Here is a 22,475-nt window from a genome sequence, read left to right as displayed (position 1 = left end):
ACCAGCCGCTCGAAGCAGTTCATGATGGTAGAGGCCAGTGCTACGGGGCGATCATTCAGGCAGGTAATGGGTTGTTTCTTTTGTATCGGGACAATGGTTGTCTGTTTGAAGCAGGTGGGGACTGCCGACTGGATCAGGGAGAGGTTGAATATGGAGGTGAATACCTCCGCCAGCTGGTCAGCGCACGCTCTGAGGATATGGCCTGGAATGCCATCAGGCCCTGGAGACTTATGAGGGTTTACTCTTTTAAGAGCTCTCCTCAGCCGTAGACAGGAACAGAGTGCAGTCATCCTGGTCCTCCGCTAGCCTTGCAGCCGGGATGGTGCTGCTCGCCCCAAACCATAAGTAGAAGGTGTTGAGCTCATCGGGAAGAAAGGCGGCTGGCTGGGCATCACTCCTGTTTCTACCTTTACAGTCTGTGATGGTGCGCAGTCCACACCACATGCGTCTGGGGTCGGAACTGTGGTAGCCTGACTCCAGCTTGTCCCTGTAGGCTCTTTTGGCATCTCTGATGGCTTTCCGAAGGTCATATCTGGACTTCCTCAAGGCCTCCAGGTCCCCAGAACTATAGGCAGAGGACCGTGCTCTGAGCTTAGCACAGACATCACCATTAACCCAGGGCTTCTAGTTGGGGAAAGTTCTGACCTTGACTCTTGGGAGGACGTCATCAATGGTCCGTGGTTTCGAAACAGTCCTGGAAAGTGGCAGTGGATTCCTCACTCCAGTGTTGGACTGTTCGACAAACCGGTTTTCCTTGCTTTAATCACAAAAACATCCAGTTTTTACTAAATTAAATGGTAAATAGATTGCATCTTATATAATGCTTTTCCAGTCTTGCGACCACTCAAAGCTGTTTACATGCCTCACATTCACCCATTCACACACACATTCATACGTTGATGGCAGCGACAGCCATGCAAGGTGCACACCAGCTCATCGAGAGCACTTTAGGGTTCAGTGTCTTGCTCAAGGACACTTCGACATGCTGTCAGGAGGAATGGGGGATCGAACCAGGAACCCTCGGATTACTGCACGACCCGCTCTACCTCCCGCCACCATCACCCATATTAAGTCCCATAACAACAGAAAGCAAAGGGGAGATGTGCGTCTCGCACAGGTATTTTTGAAAGAGTACGGAGTAAGGACTTGGACAGTCTCGTAAGTCTCAGTTGTGTTTAAAAATGTTGTTTCATACATTTAGGAAACAAACTAAAATAAATAGATCTAAAATAAAAAGACAGGCACAGGAGCCTGCACACTGCTGTCTGGAGAAGAAACAAAAAAACTCCCATTCTCTGAGTTAGGTTTACGTTTTTCATTTTCCATACAAGTAAGAAATTAAGGGAATAAAATGATATTATATATTGCTAAATTCTAATTAACAGAATATTTGTATATTGAGCGGCAGGCACCTGCTAAACAAACCCCACTGTGCTCTTATTATCAGGTGCGCTATTTTTTAGGCGTTAATGGACATTGAGGTAGCGGATTGTCTAGACAAGACATTCATGAGGAACACCTCATGAACCTTGCACGTTGTCAACCTGCGATGTGCGCACAGCAGCTCCGCTGTGCTGCACCATTTGCCCAGAGAGGAAAAATGCCTAGAGCTGAGTGTCCATGTGCCATTTCTTTTTTTTTTTAGCAACTGCCCCTGAAAGTCTCTGTACGGGACTGTAGAGGTGAAGTGATACCCGATCACCAGTGGTTACTTGACAGCTCTGAGTGGAGAGGGGCCTTTGGCCCCTCTCTCCCTCCCTCTCCCTCCTCACCCCTCTCTCCCTCTCCACTCCAGTTTCAGAACACGGTAAACTGCATTTACACTGTTTCAATTCTCAGATTTCTCCTGGCAGATAAAAAAAACAAAAGAGAAAACATTGGTCATCAATGTCAATATATAGCCATGGATGGTGAGGATAACCATCCTGGGCCAATTTACGATTTAATCGTAAATTGGCCCCAGGCCTAATTTGCAACAACCCAACCTTTGTACACAAGTGTTCGGTCAGAAATGTCATAATAGAAACCTGTAAAAATCCCTGTGAATATAATTATATACAATTTGAAACAAATATATTTATAGTTGCTTGTTTGTATTTTCAAAAATGTTGTATTGAGCTATAACTATATGCACACGCTATATGCATGCGATTCATAAACACAGAATGAAATTCCTGAACGCACAAAAACCTTTTAAACATAGTCTACACAATATGTAGTACTATGTTTTGTAAAAGGTATTTGTTGAGTGCGATAGTGGCGCCACCCTTTGCGGTCGCCTGCGCCAGCGCGCCGGTCGACATTTGCACGTTCTAGTATTGTTTTCCGTTTTGTATCATAATGTCCGCCAAAAAAGCATCGGCAGTTATCTCTTATGGCCGGGATGCACTCACAGAGTTAAAAACTTCCCTAAAAGAACAACTTTGGGACTTTTTATCCGTGGAACTAGAGTGGCTGACTGAAATTCTACGCACCAACACGCTCAACAACAACAACAACAAAAATGGAGCCGCTGTTCTACGAGCGGGCCCACGGAGGAAGCACTGTGATACACGAGGCAGCATTCGAGTCAGAATGAGGACGCAACCTTATCGTCCACGCTGCCAAGCATCCCTCTTGCCAATGTTCAGTCTCTGGAGAACAAGATGAATGAACTTCGAGCGAGCATCCCTCTTGCCAATGTTCAGTCTCTGGAGAACAAGATGAATGAACTTCGAGCGAGGATTAAACTCCAATGGGACACGAGAAACTGCTGTGGCCTCTGCCTGACGGAGACATGGCTGAACCCGCTGGTTCCGGATGAAGCCATTTGTCAAGCTGAGTCCTTCTCCGTGTTCCAAGGCAACAGATCGGGGAAGTCGGGGAAATCCAAAGGTGGAGGCGTCAGCCTCATGGTAAACAACCGCTGGTGTAAGCCCAATAACACCAAGACTCTCTCCCGCTCCGGCTCGCCGAACCTGGAATAGCTCACAATCTTATACCGTCCATTTTATCTCTCCCGGGAATTCAGCATAGTTATCATTACAGCCGTTTATATCCCACCGCAAGCGGATACTGACACAGCACTGTCGGACCTGTATGATGCGTTGTGCGGATTTCAAAACAAACATCCCGACACGGCTGTGGTGTTGACTGGGGACTTTAACGGGACGAACCTTAAAAAAGTTCTGCCTAATTTCCACCAACACATCATGTGTGCCACCAGGGGAGATAGAACTTTAGACCATTGCTACACACCATACAAGAACAGATACAAGACCGTCTCGCTACCTGCTTTCGGGAAATCAGATCACGCCACGATTTCGCTGGTTCCCGTTTACAGGTCTCTGATCGCTCGAGAATTGGTGGTGACGAGGGAAGTGAAGCGGTGGATGGACCAATCAGAGGCTGCGCTTCAGGACGCTCTGACTGACGTTGACTGGGACATGTTCCAATCAAGTTCAAGTGACGTCAGCGAGTTTACGGACGTAGCGGTGAGCTTCGTGGCTACGTTAGCGGACAGCATCGTAGCCACGGTCTTGTATCCGGTAATATGGACAATTACAAAGCGGTGTCATACAATCTGCGGAGGGCGGTGAACGACGCTAAACGGACATACAGAGAGACTGTGGAGCTACAGATGGAGCAACGGGACACCAGACGCTTGTGGGAGGAGCTGCGGACTATAACAAACTACAAGAGCAGCTCCTCCACAGCCACGAGTGTGGACGCCTCCTTGGCAACGAACTGAACTCCTTTTATGCGCGGTTTGAGTCTCGCAACAGCACCGCTAGCTCGCCAGCTAATTGGAGTTACAACGCTGGAGATGAGCACGCACTCTCAGTGTCTGAGCATGATGTCAGGAGGACTCTGATGCGGGTGAACACCAGGAAAGCTGCGGGCCCAGATGGCATATCTGGGCGAGTACTGAACACCTGTGCTAACCAGCTAGCCCTGGTGTTCACTACAACATTCAACATCGCCCTGGCTGAATCAGTGGTCCCGTCCTGCATTAAGAGGTCCACCGTCGTTCCTGTCCCGAAGATCGCCTCTCCTGCCTGTCTGAATGACTACCGTCCGGTGGCCCTCACCTCGATGGTCATGAAGTGTTTCGAAGGGCTGATTAAGGATTATATCGGCGCCTCCCTCCCCCGCACCTTGGACCCGTTGCAGTTTGCGTACCAGCAGAACAGATCCACGGACGACCTGGTCTCCCAGGTACTGCACACCACGCTCACACACCTGGATGGCCAGAAGGGGGCCTATGTGAGATTGCTGTTCATCGATTATAGTTCAGCTTTCAATACCATAGTCCCCACCAGACTCGCTGTCAAGCTGAAGGAGTTTGGACTGAATACTCCGCTGTGTGCCTGGATCCTGGACTTCCTCTCAGCCTGGCCCCAGGTGGTTAGGGTGAGGAAGCACATGTCCAGCTCCCTCACCCTGAACACAGGATCCCAACAGGGCTGCGTCCTCAGCCCCCTACTGTACTCCCTGTACACACATTACTGTGTGGCCAGGTCCAGGTCCAACACCATCATCAAGTTTGCTGACGACACCGTTGTCAGGGGCCTGATCACCGACTGCGATGAGAAGGCCTACCGCGATCATGAAGGATCCTCACCACCCTAACAACGGACTGTTCCAGCTGCTGCAGTCAGGCAAGCGCCTCTTCAGTCACACAGCGAGAACAGAGAGACTGACTTTTTTCCCGCAAGCCATATGAACGGTTATTGGTGACCTCACCAGGGGTATTCTCTGAGCCACACATATAGGCTCCACTACCTTACTGTACTGTATGTAGCATACTGTACCGCATACTGTGTCACTGTTCTGGGTTGTTCGGTGTTACCGTATTGCTGTGCTCTACTGTTGTACACTGTGCTGTATATCTCACAAACGCTACCTCACTTTATTCACATTCCACTTTAATGCACATATCTGTATATACCTAATTAGCCTATCCCACATACATAAGCCTATTCCCTTTATCTATTCTATATATTTTTATTTTATTCTATAGTATTCAACTTACTGCATTACGTTTTAGGAATCAGTTAGTTGGTCCTGTAAAAATTCTTAGGTAGCTACTGTGTTCAGTCTAGGACATATTGTGTGTAATCACCGGGTGCGTTGCAAGATGAAGATCCTTGTGTCCACACACACACACACACACACACACACACACACACACACACACACACACACACACACACACACACACACACACACACACACACACACACACACACACACACACACACACACACACACACACAGCAGCTTACCGACAAACTGTGTAAGCCTCAACATGTGTGCGGCACAGCTGCACAGAGACTTGCAGCCATGCAGAGTGTGATTCACTTTTTAATCACACTTATACCAACCCTTTAATTTGTCACTCTCTCGCTCTGACCATATAGCCATCTCCTGCTTTCTGTATCCCTCCATCCCCTAGCCTCGCCTCCATCATCCCAATGCATCCCCTCTAATGCTGAAGTCCACCCTCCTTATCTTCTCTACAGCTTCCCCCGCCCTCCTGCTTTCGGTCTGAGAGCATTAATCTTTTCCTGTGGTCGTGTCCCTCCGTCACCGTGCCGCTGCGTTCTCGGCCGATTAGAATTGACAGCTGTTTGCACAGTGCTGGCGAGCGTCCACGCCACGCACGGAGCGCCCCGGACACGTTCATAGATAAACAGGAAAGGGTACATACACATTTTCTACAAGCCAGCCAGCGATGTCTATCTCCAGTACGAGACCAATCCACGGTCCCCAAGGCTTCCAGTTCTGGTCAGTATCAACCGCTAACATCGTATAGAAGTTAAATACCCTAAGAAAACACTACTCCGGTGAGGTTAAAAGTTATGTAACCTACGTCCAACACAAACTCAAGTATTTAAGTCCTGGACATAATATATATATATTTGTATAAAAGAAAACCTTTTCCCCCAGTACATGACTGTAAATGATCTGTACTGTTACAGATAAATCTAGTGGAGAAAAAAAACACTTATTTTATAATATACTGAGGTAAAGGTATGAAGTTCTCGAAAATAGAATAACAAATATCAAAGAACAAATACACAATATGGAAATCGTATGTACGTATGTATGCTCAATCTGCTGTGAAAATGGTAACCAGCCCTCGTTTCTGCCGTTGGGGCTTTACTTTCTCACGTGAAACTTCACGAGTGAAAAACAAAATTAATCCTATACGAGTTTCTTGTTAATGTACTCAACTAATGAATTTGATTTAATGTTGCCCTGCTGTATTGCATTTAATGAAAAGATGAAGCCAAGCGCTAACACTTAGTGTGGGAACTGGACGCATTACGCAGCGGAGCCCTTAATAATGCATAAACAAAACATGTCCAACTTCCCCGAGGTTACCCCCACAGCCCCACACTTTAATCCCACTCATGCATGGAGGAGAGGAGAGGAGAGAGGAAGGAAACGAGAGACACTCTGAGAAGGGAAGGGAAGGACAGAAAGGGAACGAGGTGAGAGGTCCCGGAATGTGCCGGCACAAGGAGGTGAAATGAAGGGGGGGGCACAGGAGAGAACGCTGACGTGGTTTGGACTGTGATGGTGTCATGGTTTTGAAATGAAAAATCCATTCTCAATTTAAGGAGCAGGAGATTGGTGACTGCTTCTTGCAAAGTGAATTGGTCCACTGATGTTAAGAGAGCTTTTGGTGAAACACTTCCCTGTTCAACCAACGCAATGCTAAAGTCCCCACAACAAACAATTTAAAACTGGGTATGGCACGTACACCTCCTCCAATCTACCATCACCAGGGAGCGGCGACAAGAAATGCCTTTCTGTTAACAATTAAATGTGCGTAAATAACAGCTCAATAAATGAAGAGCAGCGGTAATCTGCAGCTCCCTTCCGAGACACCCTTAACTTGCATCAACATCAGACGACAGGACGTCAGCGAGGAGGTTGATCAGGAAGTGACTCTACAGAAGGCAGAAGACAGGCCTTGTCATGTAGGGACACTCTGATGACACTGTCCACTCTTTTCCTCCCTTCGGTGGCCCCGCACATCACTGTCCCCTAATCCTACAATCTCCCCAATCCCCTCCAGCCATTTATTTCCCTCTGGAGCTCTTGATACCATCTTTGTTTCTTTCCATCTTAGGCTCTGCCCCCCCCCCCCCATTTTTTCCATTATGTCTTTCCCTTGTAGAGCTGGGCGGCCCTATACACTCACTAGGCAAGTTGCGTAGGGCTATTTATGCAGGGGTCCCGCCTCCCCCCTTGTGTCAAAGTGGGTGTCAGAGTTGCCAAGTCAATTTATTTTACGCAACTTTTCTTTTGAAGTTGCTTGAAAAAAAAATAAAAATCAGGGGTCACAGTTTTTTGGGCAACTTTGCTTTTTTACATTTAAAGTTGCTATTTTCCCTAATGCATTGATTGACACTGTCTGCTCACAGCCTTACAATAATATCAGGGCTGTAGTGTAATTCGCCCCCCCAACATATCACCATGTGGACCTATCCAGCTCCCCCATTAGACAACGATCATGTAATTCCAAGGTTTTGTCACAAATGAACCATGTGAGATCCAAGAAAATTATTCAATTCAATAAATATTGTTTGTTTATACCTCGCTATTTTCTGTATAGCTCTATTTATTCTTAGAACGACAGATGGCGCAAACGGTTTTAAAGGCAGGAGGGATTGTAGTGGGGTCACTAGAGTGTCAGGCAGGCATGTTCCTAACGACTAATTTCCCTGACGTTTGAATGGAAGTTTAAGCTTAGACAAGTAGACTAGTCTAAAAGTAAGAAAACACTCAGAAAACAGTCGAAAACATTTAGCACAATGTAATCTATAAAGTTAATCATTGTCCGAAAAAATATTGCATATAAGAGCCATTTGAAACCGTTAATTACATTTTTCAATAGCCTTCAATTGTCATTTTTTATAAAGCAACATTTGACTCGGAAGACATGACATTATGGTGCAAATTATGTCAATATGTAATTTAAATGTGAACATAGAAAAAATAATAAGTTTAACAACAGTATTTCTGGTGCCAACTTGCGAGGGTTGCAACATTTAAATGACTAATCGCGCACATCACTAGTGTCAGATATGACTGTGTGGCAATGGCAAATGGTTTACATGGCTCATGGGTCAGGTAGGAGAGCCCCTGAGCAGAATTTTGCCTCGGACCTCAGGGAGGTCAGGACTGGCGCTGCTCCCTCACTCTAGACTCCACAACTCGGTTTGCTCACTCCTCTCGCTGCCCCCTTTAGCCATCTCCCAGACTCTTAACCTTTTTATCCCCCGGGCTTCTCAGCCTGCTTGTCTCATTCTCATACTGGGCTCTTCCAATGACTCTCGAGTAACGTGGGCCCCGTCTCTGCTGTCAGAGAAGCCATCGTACGAACAGTCACATGAATATGTTTCCATGCACCTATTTGAAAAGAAGCGGGCGGTAAAAAGAGAGGGAAACTAAGAAAAAGGAGAGAGGCAGGAGAGGGTGAGACAGACAGAGAAAGTGAGAGACACCTAATCCAATGTCATGGGCTTTGAGAGAGGATCTAGTCTGTGACCTGATCGTATCCTGAACAGGACAAGACAGACCGACATAAAGTCAACAAAATAACACCCCCCACCCCCATCGTTCGGCACGCATGTGAACTATGGATTAATTGCAGAATTTAACCATCATAGTGAAAAAGTTTTGCTGCCATCTCGATGCAGAGTTGCTGCCGGCGTTATTTACTCTGAAGCGCAATGATAATACTCAGCAGCTCATTCACGTGTCGTGAATGAGCTGCTGTATGTGCCCGCTATGCGTCTGCACATCCGCCATATTGGAGCGCTCAAGATCTGCGAGTAAAGAAATATGATGCATATCCAGAGATGCAGACTTCTTGACAAGACTGACTGTAACTCACTTAATTCTGAACCGATTTCAGCGTTTCCATTATCTGGTAATTGCTGGTTTTTGACCGGAGAAATCTGTTGAAGTTCCACATAAAATCCATCATTAAATCTCTCCGGTCATAATGTCCGGTGAAAATAATTCCCTCCAAGCACAACTTGAATTAGTGTGGGGTGGATCATTTTGATAAGAGTGTCTGCAGATCTGTTCATTTCTACGCTCAGGAAGTTGCAACTGGAAGTCAATCAGTTTGGACGACCTAAATCTGATGTGAAAGCTTCACCTCTGACCAATCACGTCTGTCGATATAGAACTAAGCCCCGCCCCCTCCCTCGTGGACAGGTGGCGCTTGTAAACACAGCAGAAACGGAGCTGCAGCATCTACAACTCTGAGGAGAAACAGAAAGATGATGTATCGCTGGGACACATACATCCATAGTTTGGTGTTTTTTGGATATAACGTCGACCTAAAGCGGTGAATATCCAGGACATCCCGACGAAGACGGACAACACCACAAACTTTATCATTTATTTAGATCTATTTGCCAAATTAATTTTGTTTTTGATTTGATCAAAATGTTATTATATTGAAATGAAAAATATTATACATCTACATGCCTTGATGATGTCATTCTTTCTATAGCCTGCTTATCAGTTGTTTTTGAACAATATTTTACCGGAATGTCTCCCATTTATCCGGGAAATTGAACTCTTCCACGACACGTTGACTGCCACCAATTATTTCTGATGGAAACTCGGACTGATTTTCATGAAATTTGGTTAAATACGTGAGGAATTGAACATGATGCTGGTTGCTTGCTTTTTTTTTTTTTTTTTTGCTGGTCCTAAAAATGAGTTGTGACTCAAAGCCGTGATACGATCCGAACTGTGAGTTATGTAATCCGTTGCACCCCTAAAGATAAATGTCATACTGTATAAACACTTAAAACTTTTTATTGTCTCCAGTCAAAACACAAGCACCCACCAGCGTCTGATGGTTGACACTGACCATGAGTTTCTGAAACACATTTATTGTTTTTAAACATTAATCGTATTTGGGTGGCTCTGTCTAAAATTCCAGATAACACGGTTGCTACTGAAGCAACACACATGCTTGCCTACGTTTTCCTCGAACCATGAGTTAGAAACCTCTATTTGGATTCCAAATAACCTGCCGTATTTCCCTCTAGGCTTTTCGTGGCCTTTGGCATTTCCTATTTATTTAACAAGGAAGGCATTTAACATTTTCAGAGATATCTAGATAGTGACATGTGAGACTTCAGACATCCCCCACTTACCCCCTCGCAAGCACATGTTTATATGTGTTAGCCCGTGAGGCACAACATCACATAAGCTGCTGCATGTATGACTATGAGGAGCTGCAAAAATAAACTCTTGATTTTGGCCAAGCACACACAACTGAATGAGCCCTGTCAGAGATGCAAACAGGAAGGGCAATAACAACATAAAGATATATATATTTTTAAAAAAGAGCATTTTGTCCAAAGTGCAATGTCCTCTCATTTCCCTGTCTCGGCCTCTGTCCCTGTGTGTGTTTGTTGTGGCCAAAGTTAATTTGGGTCTCTCTCAAAGTTATTGTCAAACACGAACACAAAGGACCTATTCTACTGCGGAGTGTCCAACAATGAGCTCTTCCTCTTTGCTCTCTTCACGGACAGTGTCTCAGACACACACACACACACACAACAGCAGCTGAACACAAGAGAAAAGCCGGCACGCACGCAAACACAAGTAGGTATTTAACTTCCATACAAGCACCATGTTGATCTGCTGATGCATTTGTGTAACAGCTTCTGTTTTGAAGCGGCAAACTCTTGGACACAAACCTATTGATAAGTGATGTGTCCACACAACTCTACAACTCATTTAACATTTATTGTAGTAAAACTATTTTAGTGCTTTTATTTTTACATAAGGAATTCTCTCTCTCTCTCTCTCTCTCTCTCTCTCTCTGGACTACGGTCTGGATTGGACCGGTGAGGAACCCAACAGGGTTTCTTCTACTTGTCTGTCTTACCTCACTGCTTGACATGACCTCATAGACACATGGAGGACGAAACATGCGTCAGACAGACAGTACACATGGGTGAGGGTTTCAGACGGTAGGGTCAGTGTGGCTCGGCTTGACAGGCTTTACGTATCACACACACTCAGTTCCCGGTTGCTAAGCAGTTCCATTCACCCTGTGGGTTTCAAGGATCATCACCTTGTCACTCTGGAGCTATGCCCTGCACCCGGCACCAGGCATTCTTCTTATTGGCATTTTAATGTAAAGTTGCTGCTCGTCGCCACATTCTGTAGTAGTTTGAAATCATTCTGGGAGGGCTGGGGGAGCAGGAAGGGGGCCTTCAGCTTCTTGGGTCAGTTGTGGGAGCTAGGCAAAGCACAGATCCGTGTCTTCTGCTAATGGTACTATGCTCACTCCACCCGCAGGGTTAGGGAGACTATAAACACCCTGGAGCAGGAGATCAGGGACATTGAGGGTGGCCTCCTTTGTGGCAGTGCCCCTGTGGGTGGGAGGCTGCAGGAGAGAATACGGGGTGCCATGGTCAGGGCTCAGTACATCGGCATCAGGGATATGGACACCCCCAGCTCCAATTTTTTCAACTTGTAGAAGACAGTTCTGCAGTCCAGACAGTTGGCCTGTCTCCGTCTCCCGGCTGGCAGGGTGACCACCTGCCCAGCGGAGATGAGGGCGTATGCAGTGGCCTTCTACACCACCCTATTCAGCCGAGGCAGCCCCCTTCAGGGGGCGGGATGCCTTGGACGCTACCATTTGAATGGAGGAGCTCACCTCTGTTGTGGACCAGCTGGCGACTGGGCGCGCTCCTGGGATAGACTGTCTGCCTCCAGAGCTCTACAAGCATTTCTGGGGCCTGTTAGAGGGAGATCTACACTGGGTGCTGCTGGAGTCACTGCGAACTGGTACACTACCAGTTTCCTCTCGGCGAGCAGCCCTATCTCTCATACCCAAGAAAGGGGACTTGGCCTTGCTCAAAAACTAGAGAGCCTTTCTTCTCGAACGTCCTGGCCAATAGGCTGAAGGGAGTTTTAGGGCTGTTGATTTCCAAGGACCAGTCTTACTACGTGCCGGGCAGATCTATTAAGGACAATTTAGGGATTTGTTTGATCTGTGTAATTTCAATAACATCGATGTGTGTGTCTTATCCCTTAACCAGGAGAAGGCTTTCGATATTGTGGACCACGGCTTTCTGTTTTCGACCTTAAAAGGCATTTGGGTTCGGGGAAGGGTTTCTTAACTATGTGCAGCTCCTGATCAAGGTGTGCGGGGGGTTGAGCTGTCCACTCCCTGTAGAGAGAGGGATAAGGCAGGGCTGCCCCATTTCTGGCCAGCTCTACTCCCTTGCTATAGAACCTCTTCTGCACACTTTAAGGAACAGGCTGAGTGGACTCTCCCACAGTGGCCACTGCTGGTCGTCGAAGCTTACGCGGACGATCTCAATGTTTTTGTCACCGACCAGGAGGACGTCCTTTGGTGGCTTGCTTGGGGATGTATCAGACGGCCTCATCTGCTAAGGTAAACTGGGAGAATAGTGAGGCCTTGCAGGTGGGGAGGTGGGAGGGGAAGACGCCGCCTGAGCTACCAGGGGGCCTGAGGTGGGAAATGAGAGGAATGAAGGTTTTGGGGGTGTTTTAAGGCTCGGAGCAGTACCAGATGCAGAACTGGACTGGTGTGGTGGAGAAGGTGTGTGCCAGACTGTCCAGGTGGAACAGTCTGCTACCTCCAGGTGGCTGCTACCCCAGTTGTCCTACAGTTGTCAACTTTTTCTGGTCCGGTCAGCACTGCAGCCCTCTATTTGCCAGTCCAGGAGGGGGTCAAGGCCTCATTGACATTGCATCCAAGGTCGCGGCATTCCACCTCCAAACGGCGCAGAGGCCGTTGTACGGTTGTGGACTGTGTTGGCTGGACAAAGCGAAGGTGCTGCTGAGGCGGGCGGGGCCTCTCTTATGACAAGCAGCTGTTTTTGCTGCGGACCGAGGTAATGGACTTGACAGGGCTGACTGCTGCACAGGTTGGTGCATGAAGTTCCTGCTTCACTGCCAGTTGCCTATAGGGCTTTTATTGAGAACCATGCTCTGACTGACCAATGTGACAGTGAGGGATTTTCCTGTAGTAGTCCCATCCCACTTGCTGTGACCTCAGCAAGCGCTCTTGCTCTCTCTCTCTCTCTCTGTCTCTTTCTCTCTCTCTCTCTGTCTCTCTCTCTCTCTAACTTGCAGTGGGGTATGAAATGGGGACACTTTCTTAGTGACTCCTGATATATGATGATCAAAGAAAAAAGGCATATTTGCAAGTCGCGCTACTTAAAAACTTTAGAAGCACCGTCTCCAAAAATGGTCGCAAAATGCAACTAAATGGTGGTAGTCTGGAACTATGTTAAGAAGAGCTGGACTTGTGCTTTGTGACCAGTGCCTGCAGACGTAACGTATCAAACAGTCGTACGTTTTTTCACCTCCTCCAAGAACCCTTTGAAGGACCGGTGGTCCCCATTTCGGAACGTTCCTGGGCCTGAATGGTTTAGTGGCTCGTTTAGTTCCGGTACTTTCGTGGAAAAGCAGCTATTGGTAAAACCAGAGCCTGCCATTTAGCTTCAGGGCAGATGCATCTCCAGAGAACATCCCAGCACTACCGACATATCTCCTAACGGCACTCTGCGTCTCCCTCAATCTGTCTCTGCCTCTACATGTCGATTGACCTGTTGGCTGACAGCTCAACACACATTATGTTATATAACCACCTGCAAAGTACTGTAGTATAGTCTGAGACCTCTGTACAAAGTATGCATGCAAGTATGAGTCCAATAACCATGATTTACTGTGCATGTTTACAAGGGCTGCAGTTTACAGGGTTACATAACAGAGATGCAAGGGGGTCCCTATAACCCCTTTCATCACATTAGGTATGCTGTCTGGTTTGGAATGCCCTCAAATTGCCCTCAAAGTGCAAAGGGCAGGTTTTATCTTTTAGGTCTAGATCTAGAGAGAGAGAAAAAAAAAAATCACTTTATCTTGCGTTTTAACAGAAACGTACACTATGGTGAAAACCAAGACCTGTATGGTGAGAAACACCCTCTGAGCCCTTAACAATCAACTATAACATTGAACAACAGAAACTTTACCAAGAGGGAAATTTTAATCTAATAAAGCAAACATATCATTACAAATTGAAAAATGCAATTGGTAAAGCAACATAACAGTTAACTTGTTAAACATAAAAAAAGACATCTGATTACACCCAGGGGCAGTAGTAAAGCCAGCACACAGGGATGCTGTACATGTCCTTATTGAACTTCACCAGGTAACATTCCAGAAAATACTTTAACTAAGGTTGACTGACTGGCACGAAGCAAAGGGTCTACCTATAGAACACAGCCGAGATTTAGCCTGCTACACATTAGCAGGGAAAGTAAAGTGCAGTCACTGACTTCAATGGATTGGAGGCAGCACTAATGGACGCCGCTCAAGCTGTGGCATAATTACTGAATTGCTTTATTAAGAAATTAGGGGAAATGATTGTCTATTCAAAAAAAACAAAAAACAAAAAAAAAAAAAAAACACTGTAAGCAACAACTAGGACAATCCACAATTGCCGGTAATGTCCTCATTGTAATTCCTAGGTTGGAAATCCAATGGCCACCAGCATCCTCTGAACTGCCAGCATGGTTAACTGGAGACAAACTGAGAAAACCACCAGCGGAAAGAGCACCATGCAGGAGAGGGCATAGAACCCCGGCATCCTTTATTATAATCTCAATCCTTTAAATTCACCATGACAAACTGAAACTCAAGAAACCTTGAGATTCTTTTTCTTTCCTTCTTGCTTCCTTCCATCCTTTATTAGAAAAACACCCTACATCAATTTCTACCCAGGGTCAACACGCTGGCCACGCCAAAGGGCTTTACGGAGTAACACCAACTGGGATTAGTGTCCAATTTTAACACCTGACTGTAATCCCGCCTTCACACAGTCCATGCTAAGCCTGGACGAGCCAATCTAATGGAAGGGATGCTATTTACGGATTGTCACTTTTTTCCCTGCTGTTACCTAACACCTGACTCATGGCACATGCAGGGTAGCACACTGCGCAGAGGAGGGGAGGGGGCAGAGGCGAAAAAGGAGACGAAGCTCATCAAAATCACTCTCCTGGACAAAATGACTCAAAATCTTTCACACTAAACTGGTGTGTGTGTGTGTGTGTGTGTGTGTGCATATTCCTGTAATACCAACTGTGAAAGCCGTCGGATAAGAATTCACTTAGAAATCCTCTGTTACGCCTCTGATTAGAAACTAGTGGCGGACAGATCATTGCCACCATGCAATCGTGCATGAATAATATTAGGACGTTAAGCTAACACTGTACTGTAGAATTAGAAACAGTGATTTAATGCGGTTATGACCCAAATGGGAGGGTACATGGAGGAAAGAGATGAATGATTCGTATTGCAACCAACCTTCCATATTGACAATAAAATGAAAGTAGAAGCACCAATGGCTCCAGTGCAAAGCCTTTCACTGCTCACAGATTAAAGGGGTATCAAAGGTGCCGCCATCTCTCACGACAGAGCCGGCTCTGGAAGCAACATCAGCACCGGAACGGATCACCAGGAGTTCCAGGGAACCGGGTTTCATGGCTGAGCAGCGGCAGCCGCAGTGGTGTAAAGCTTTGGAGCAATGCAAACACGTTCTCTGGAATGATGAATCACACTTAACCATCTGGCTTCACCATCTGAGTTTGGCAGATGCAACAGAAGGCAACCTGCCCCCATGCACAGTGCCAACTTTGTTGGAAGAGGAATAATGGTCTGGGTCTGTTTTTCATGGTTCAGGATGGACCCCTTTGTGCCAGTGAAGGGAAATGTTTATGTACTGACACTCAGCGGTTCACAATGGTTACTCAACTATGTGTCAAAATTTGCTGAAGCCGTTTTTCTGTATGGCCCTTGCACAACGTTCCAACATCTAGTGCAAAAGTGTCCCAAAAGAATGGAGGCTATTGTAGGCCCAAAGAGAGGGCCAACTCCATAATGTAAAAATGGACTTGCCATTTTTCAATCCTGTCCACATACTTCAAGCCGTATGTTGTAGCGAGGAGAAGCCTTGGACCAACAGCCTGAAAGGCACAGCAGTGGAAGAATTGTGAACAGAGACTGAAAACCCAATCCCAACTACTAGTAATTGATAATCAGTGTCATCATCACCTTATGGAAGCATATTTATTACACATAGCAGTGTCTTGCATCTATGCAAGCCAACTAGACAGCGACAGAGCACAGGGGATTTCATTGATCAAAAATCAGTAGCTGTAGCCTGTTGCCTTTAATTTCTGTTCAGCGATCAGCCTGACTAGCATTGATCCAAAAATGTCAGAGAGCTTGTATCACTGGTGTCCCTGTAATTACCGATGAAAATAGCTGTATCAGTTCACATGGTGTTATCTAAATGCTGAGGGTATGTGTGTGTGTCTAATTGACACACACACACACACACACACACACACACACACACACACACACACACACACACACACACACACACACACACACACACACACACACACACACACACACACACACACACACACACACACACAATTTAACTTATTTCCAAGAAATCCTTTTTTTTTGGGGTTCTGTTTTTTTTAACATACAGTATACACATATTTGCCAATATGTAGTATAGACTCATTGAAATACCCATGTATTTGGTTAATTTACTTTAGTAACCATTTCATTTAATTCAATAAGGGATGTACGAAAAAAAGAGACATTATGGCAGTGTCCAGACAATGGAGCTGCTAGCAAATCACAACCGAAAGTTGCTTATGTCCCAGAATCAATGGCTGGGTGCCTGCCTACTGCTCTTCCTGCACCATGGAGACACTGCTCAATGCCACTATCAAACATCACTCCTGGCAGTGTCTGCTCTGGTGTCAGTTCACCAAAAGCCAAAACTAGGGGACGAGCAGCAAGAAGGTCATCCCTGTCGAAACACTGATCATCAGACATCAAACCAAAGATACAGATGGGCGTTACTGTGTGGAAACTTATTTTATAGAATAACTGACCAACAGATTATATTCCTCAAATATTGGTTTCTTACATCTTACGTTATATTTATAACAAGCTGAAGGAACATTAATCGACAAATGTATTTCTGGGATGTGGCAACCTTGAACAAACCAGTCCATTTTGACTAGCTTTGTCTAAAGACTCATCCATGGTAAAAATATAGAAAATATGGTAAAAAATAAAACGGCAGATGGAACACCGGTACGGGTGGATGAATAAATGAATAGAAGGATAGAGACCTCTGGTTGCCAGCTGCAGAGATATGGAGTCATCCCTCTATCTCTGGCCTGCCCCTGATGATGTCAGCAATTAAAGGGACACTATACTGAAACCTACAAGAAACCTTTTTTTTTGTTTGTTTTCCACCAGCCACCAGCACTGGATAAATCGAGCAATGGGTGTACAAACACAGGTCCGTACAGTCGATGCACAAACGATACACCGCACAGTGCTGGTGCTTCTGAAATCATTATTGCAGCATGAGCAAACACAGATGCATAACCTACTGTGTGTGTGCTGTGAGTGTGTGTGTCACCATGGGTTAGGGTACACGATACAAAAGAGAATTTATACTAGTGCTAACCAGCTGGGCACATAAGCCCTCCTGCACAATAAATCCAAATAATCCTTTACGACAGGGGGTCGGGGGGGGCGTAAAAAACATAAAAACACACGCACACGGTTCAATTAGCCTTGCTATTGTGCAGAGACATTCTGCGTTGGTGCCCTTCCCCTCAGAATGACATGCAAGTCACCAGAATCCATGTACTCAAAATAGCACAGCCGCTTATGACATTTGGAGGTGCAGAACACACACACACACACACACACACACACACACACACACACACACACACACACACACACACACACACACACACACACACACACACACACACACACACACACACACACACACACACAATGACAAAAAGGAGGATTAGGCACAACTGGAAAACAGAAAAGGAGAAAGAATAAATGTAAAAAAAGGAGTGATTTCTTACCTTCCATCATGGTTGCAGATTTGCATTCCTCTATCTCCAAGGAGCCTGGAATGAAAGCAGGAGGTGTGGGGGGGGGGGGAGGCGCAAAAGCAATAGCCTCTGGTTACTAGATGGACACCGGAGAGATACAGTAAAATAGATCAGAGCAGAGCAGGCGTGTGTGTGGCTAACGCCCTGGATCACTGCAAACCTCCAACACCCCCAGACGTCGCCTGTCAGATAGCCCAGGGAGAGAGACAGAAAGAGAGAGAGACAGACAGAGAGAGAGAGACGGGAGGAGGGGTGAGGGGGAGCTGGCAGGGCTCGCTGCTGATCAGCGGCGGGGCTTAAGCCATGGATGCTGCTACAGCGACCACTGCTGCTACTGCGGCTCCAACCTCCACCTCCAGCCCGGGATGCTGAGGGAAGATGGAAAAAAAAAATAAAAAATTCCCAGAGAAAAAGGGGAGGGGTGGAGAGGGAGAGGGAGCGAGAGAGAGAGAGCGTGATAGCGTAAGAGACATTTGTGTTTGTGTGTGTGTGTGTGGGGGGGGGAGCTTGCTGAGGTCACAGCCAGCCTCGGCCAATCTCTGGAGCTTTGTTGAGTCACATGGCTTGCAGCTTAAATCTCCTGACACTACAGCCTGAGAGAACGCTAGACTGGTAACCCCCCCACCCCCTCTCTTATATATAAAACCATGGTCCTACATAGGAATAGAGGCGCACAACAGTATTAATACACACACACCACACCACCCTCGTATCACTGCAGCGCCCACCCTGCCGAGGGGAAATTACATGAACTATTAGCTTGTAGACGAGACAGTGCAGGTGTGAGTGGCAGCCTGTACTGCAGTCACATGCTGGCAGAAACGTTGTGCACAAAACCCTTTCCACGTGCACTTGCACAAAAAAGGAAAAAACACATGCAAAACATGTACACACAAACACAACACATGTACCCCTGCAGCCACTAAAGTCCTCTCTCTGTGCAGAATGACTGTGCTCCTTTATAGGCACTGTGGGGCTGTCTCTCTCTCGCTCTCTCGCTCTCTCCACCCCCCCCCCCCCACACACACACACACACAACAGCCCCATCCAATTGATCAGTGTGACGTTAGCGCCCCGCATGACTACACCCTCCAAGTGGGTGGAGCTCAGAACAGACTGCCCCCAAAGAGAGTGTCTGTGTGTGTGAGATTAATATTAAATAAGGATGGGAGCCAAAGGCCACTGAGGGATGACCACTAAGAGAGGAAAGACTGGGCTGCACAAGGACAGATGGACCCTTGAGTTTCTACAGCCAAAATAAATGGGATGAACCAAAAGAGATTACCTACGCGACGCAAACAAACTGCCAATGAAGTGTAAAGCCATCCTGATGATACATGTACAGTGTATATGTGGTGTTTGGCGCGGTCAGCGTGCCTGAGTGAGTCATGCAGTAAACGGGAGCCGTGCCATGCAGCGTGCACTCTCACAGTCATGCTGAGGGCCATGTGAGAATGCATGTCTCTCTCTCTTAATCGCTGCTTTGCATTTCCTCCCCACATCCGTCACCTCACACCCATTTATTTACTTGTTTTGCCCCCCCATTAACGCTACCGTTAGGGTTCTACTCCACCGCAGGGAAAGCGACTGTAATTGATGGAATTTCTATTATTATTATTGATTTTTTTTTCTGTATTTTGTTCAATGACTGGTAACTTTTTGTCCATTTCGGCAGCCACATAGTCCCGGCCGTGCGTAACCTGGCCATAAACGATGACACAGATCCATCCATAGGGCGCGCTATAACACACATTCTGAGTCAAATGCTCATTGCTGCTACTATGTTTGGCCTAGCAAAGTGAAACTTGAAACACATCTATATGTCGCAGCTGGACATTCTGAACAATTTTGGAATTGGGACCTATAATGTCCGCCTATAATTTATTCCCGCCATTTATAATTTTTAATTCTAATTTAGGTCCACGGGATACACATAAACATAGTTTAAAAAAAAACAACGTAGGGATTGGTCAAAGATTGGTCCACAGAGGCACGGTTCCATCCATTTCAGTTCCAGCCTCTTGGCCCACAGTGGCCACTATAATAAGCACTTTCAGTCTAAGGCTCATGCTTTAAAGTGTTACAAACGTGTAGCTGGACATACAGCGCACAATGCCGCTAATTTAATTTATTCCTTGTCATTCAGTGGAACCTAGTCCATTGCTGCCATGCAGCTCTATATACACAGTTGGGTTTTGTTTCAGGGCCCATGTGCTTCATTCTGTCATTTCCCGCCTCCCTCTTTTCATCCCTTCATCTCCCTCCTCAACACCCAGCAGATGCTCCTGGAGAGGGGGGTCACCCCCTCAACCCCTGACTCTACCTAACTCACTCACCCACTGACTAGTATCATTCACTGGCATCCCTCCTCTCTTTGGGCTCTCTGCCCTTTGTCCATTTTCTCGATAATTCCTCTCACCCCTGCCTGTCTTCTTTTCTTCCCAATCTCCTCTATGTAAACTCTCTCACCTTTCTAAGCTGAAGGATAATTTATTCAGAGTATTTGTTCAGAATTCTCCTCTACTGCCATCTAGTGTTCAGAATCAGGATTAAGACTAAAGAATGCAGCAAGACTTTCTCCTGTACATTTGAACCATTACATTTTAATCCATTTGAACTACAGTATTAGGAACAGTAGACTGCCATAGTCCAGCTCTATTATTTCATGGAGAAACTCAAGTTCGGAGGCCTGGGTGCCTCAGTCCAATGGAAGTAGTAGTTGACCAACTCAGTCCCCGTCAGGTTTCAACTTGTGGAGAACCTCCTTGTTGTGAAGAAACTGTGCAATCTGCAAAACACTGATTGACTGCACTGCCCTGAATGGAGCTGGAGTGGGCTTACTACATGGAGCTGTAGTGGGCTTACTACTTTCCTCTACAATGCACTCAAGGAAATAATAGTTTACCATCTATACCAGAGATGGCCAACCTGAGGCTTTTGAGCAACATAACATAATATGACTACATGGTTTTCTATTAACAATCTGGTCTTTCTTTTTTTTTTTTTTTTTTTAACATCCACATTGGATGTGAGGCTCTTTGCAGTGAGATGCCTTTCTGTACCCTTTTTGTAGTATCTAACATAGTATGAGTATGAGAGTTTCTTCTGTGCATAATATGTCAGATACTACAAAAAAAGGGTACAGGTGTCATTGTGGATCATGCCAGCTAGTGAGAAGCAGTGCGGGAGGGGAGAGGGGTTGAATTCGGTTAAAACAACCTCAAGCTCCATAAGCCGTGTTTTAGAGCTGACGACTTGGACTGGCATGAATAAAGAGACATTCTCTAATAAAGAAAAATAATTCTCTATTCTCTAATAAAGAGGCGCTCTCTACAGCGAGCGCTGGATGCACCAAATATTTGGCCTACATACAAGTACTGTCAAGCCTTGACGGCTGCAATTTTGGTCACGATGAGCTGATTTTGAGTTGTTATGAACGGATCATTATGTTCTCATGAGATAACTGATCCCTTTAACCCACTGATGTTCATGTGTGACATTGTACTCTTTGACATGACCAATGGGAGTCTAGTATTTAATGAAGATTACCAGCACCAGGTCCTCATAACTGAACCCAAGTGACGAAAACAAATTGACTATTTTAGCCACCAGAAAAGAGAAGATAGGAACAAAATGGGTGGCCTAGGGGTTAAAGAATCCAGAGTAGCGGCTGATCCCAGCAGACATTTAGTGTGGACATTTTGTTAAGGGCGAAGAAAAAAGCCCGTGTCTATAGATAGATGATCCTAGAGGAGGTAGGAAGGTCAGACAGAGAGATATAAGCAAGTGAAACACACAAGTTCTATGTGTCCTTACCCTACACCTCCCCCTTTTCTCTTCTCTGGCTCTGTTCTCTCCTCTGTTTCTACTTCTGTCTTGGGTTTCTCACACTCTATGTCGGTGACAGGAGCGATCTGTTCTCATTTCATGAGGACACAGGGCACAAAGCACTGCACAAAACCCACACCTGCGCAGACAGTTTCAATGACAAGGTGCACACAAATTGAACCACACACCAAATCATGCACCAGCATACAAATAAAAGCCAGCACAGCAGACAAGCTAAAGCCAATAGCTGCAGACATACATGCAACAAAGACATCCAAAAACGATGGCAATGATCGGTAATGACAAAATACTTGATTCCAGGATTCAACTCCTGCCGGTAAAGGTTGCAACAGAGGAGAGGTTTTGTTCTCCTACCTGCAATGATGCGAAACCAGCCGGTGCACAGCTCCTCAGCCATCTACAGCCTCCTCCATGAACCCCGCTCCAGAGGGGGGGGACGGACGGACAGTGATTGGGGAAGACGGTAGACTGCTGGGAGAGAGCGAGCGAGAGAGGCAAAAAAAAATGACGGACTGAGCTGCTCAGAGGAGGCGTGTCCGCAGGTACATACAGTACATAGATCCTGTAAGGATTAGTCATGTGGCGCAGGCAGATGAGACC

The 22,475-nt window shown here is 46.2% G+C and overlaps 1 protein-coding gene across 1 annotated transcript in view; it reads right to left on the bottom strand.

Moving 5' to 3' along the window:
* Nucleotides 1–22,272, bottom strand: part of sgip1a (SH3GL interacting endocytic adaptor 1a) — a gene marked incomplete at its 5' end in the record, with an annotated part of 71,644 nt that extends 49,372 nt beyond the window's left edge. The window contains 2 exons of the mRNA XM_079998033.1: nucleotides 17,997–18,041; nucleotides 22,230–22,272. Coding sequence (XP_079854159.1) covers nucleotides 17,997–18,041; nucleotides 22,230–22,272 — 88 coding nt within the window. The remainder of the gene's footprint in view (nucleotides 1–17,996; nucleotides 18,042–22,229) is intronic.
* Between the last annotated feature and the right edge of the window lie 203 nt (nucleotides 22,273–22,475).

Source organism: Zeus faber (assembly GCF_960531495.2).
Source record: "Zeus faber genome assembly, chromosome: 1".
NCBI lineage: Eukaryota > Metazoa > Chordata > Actinopteri > Zeiformes > Zeidae > Zeus > Zeus faber.
The sequence above is the reverse complement of the archived record's forward strand: the minus strand, read 5'-3'. Positions and strand labels throughout refer to the sequence as shown.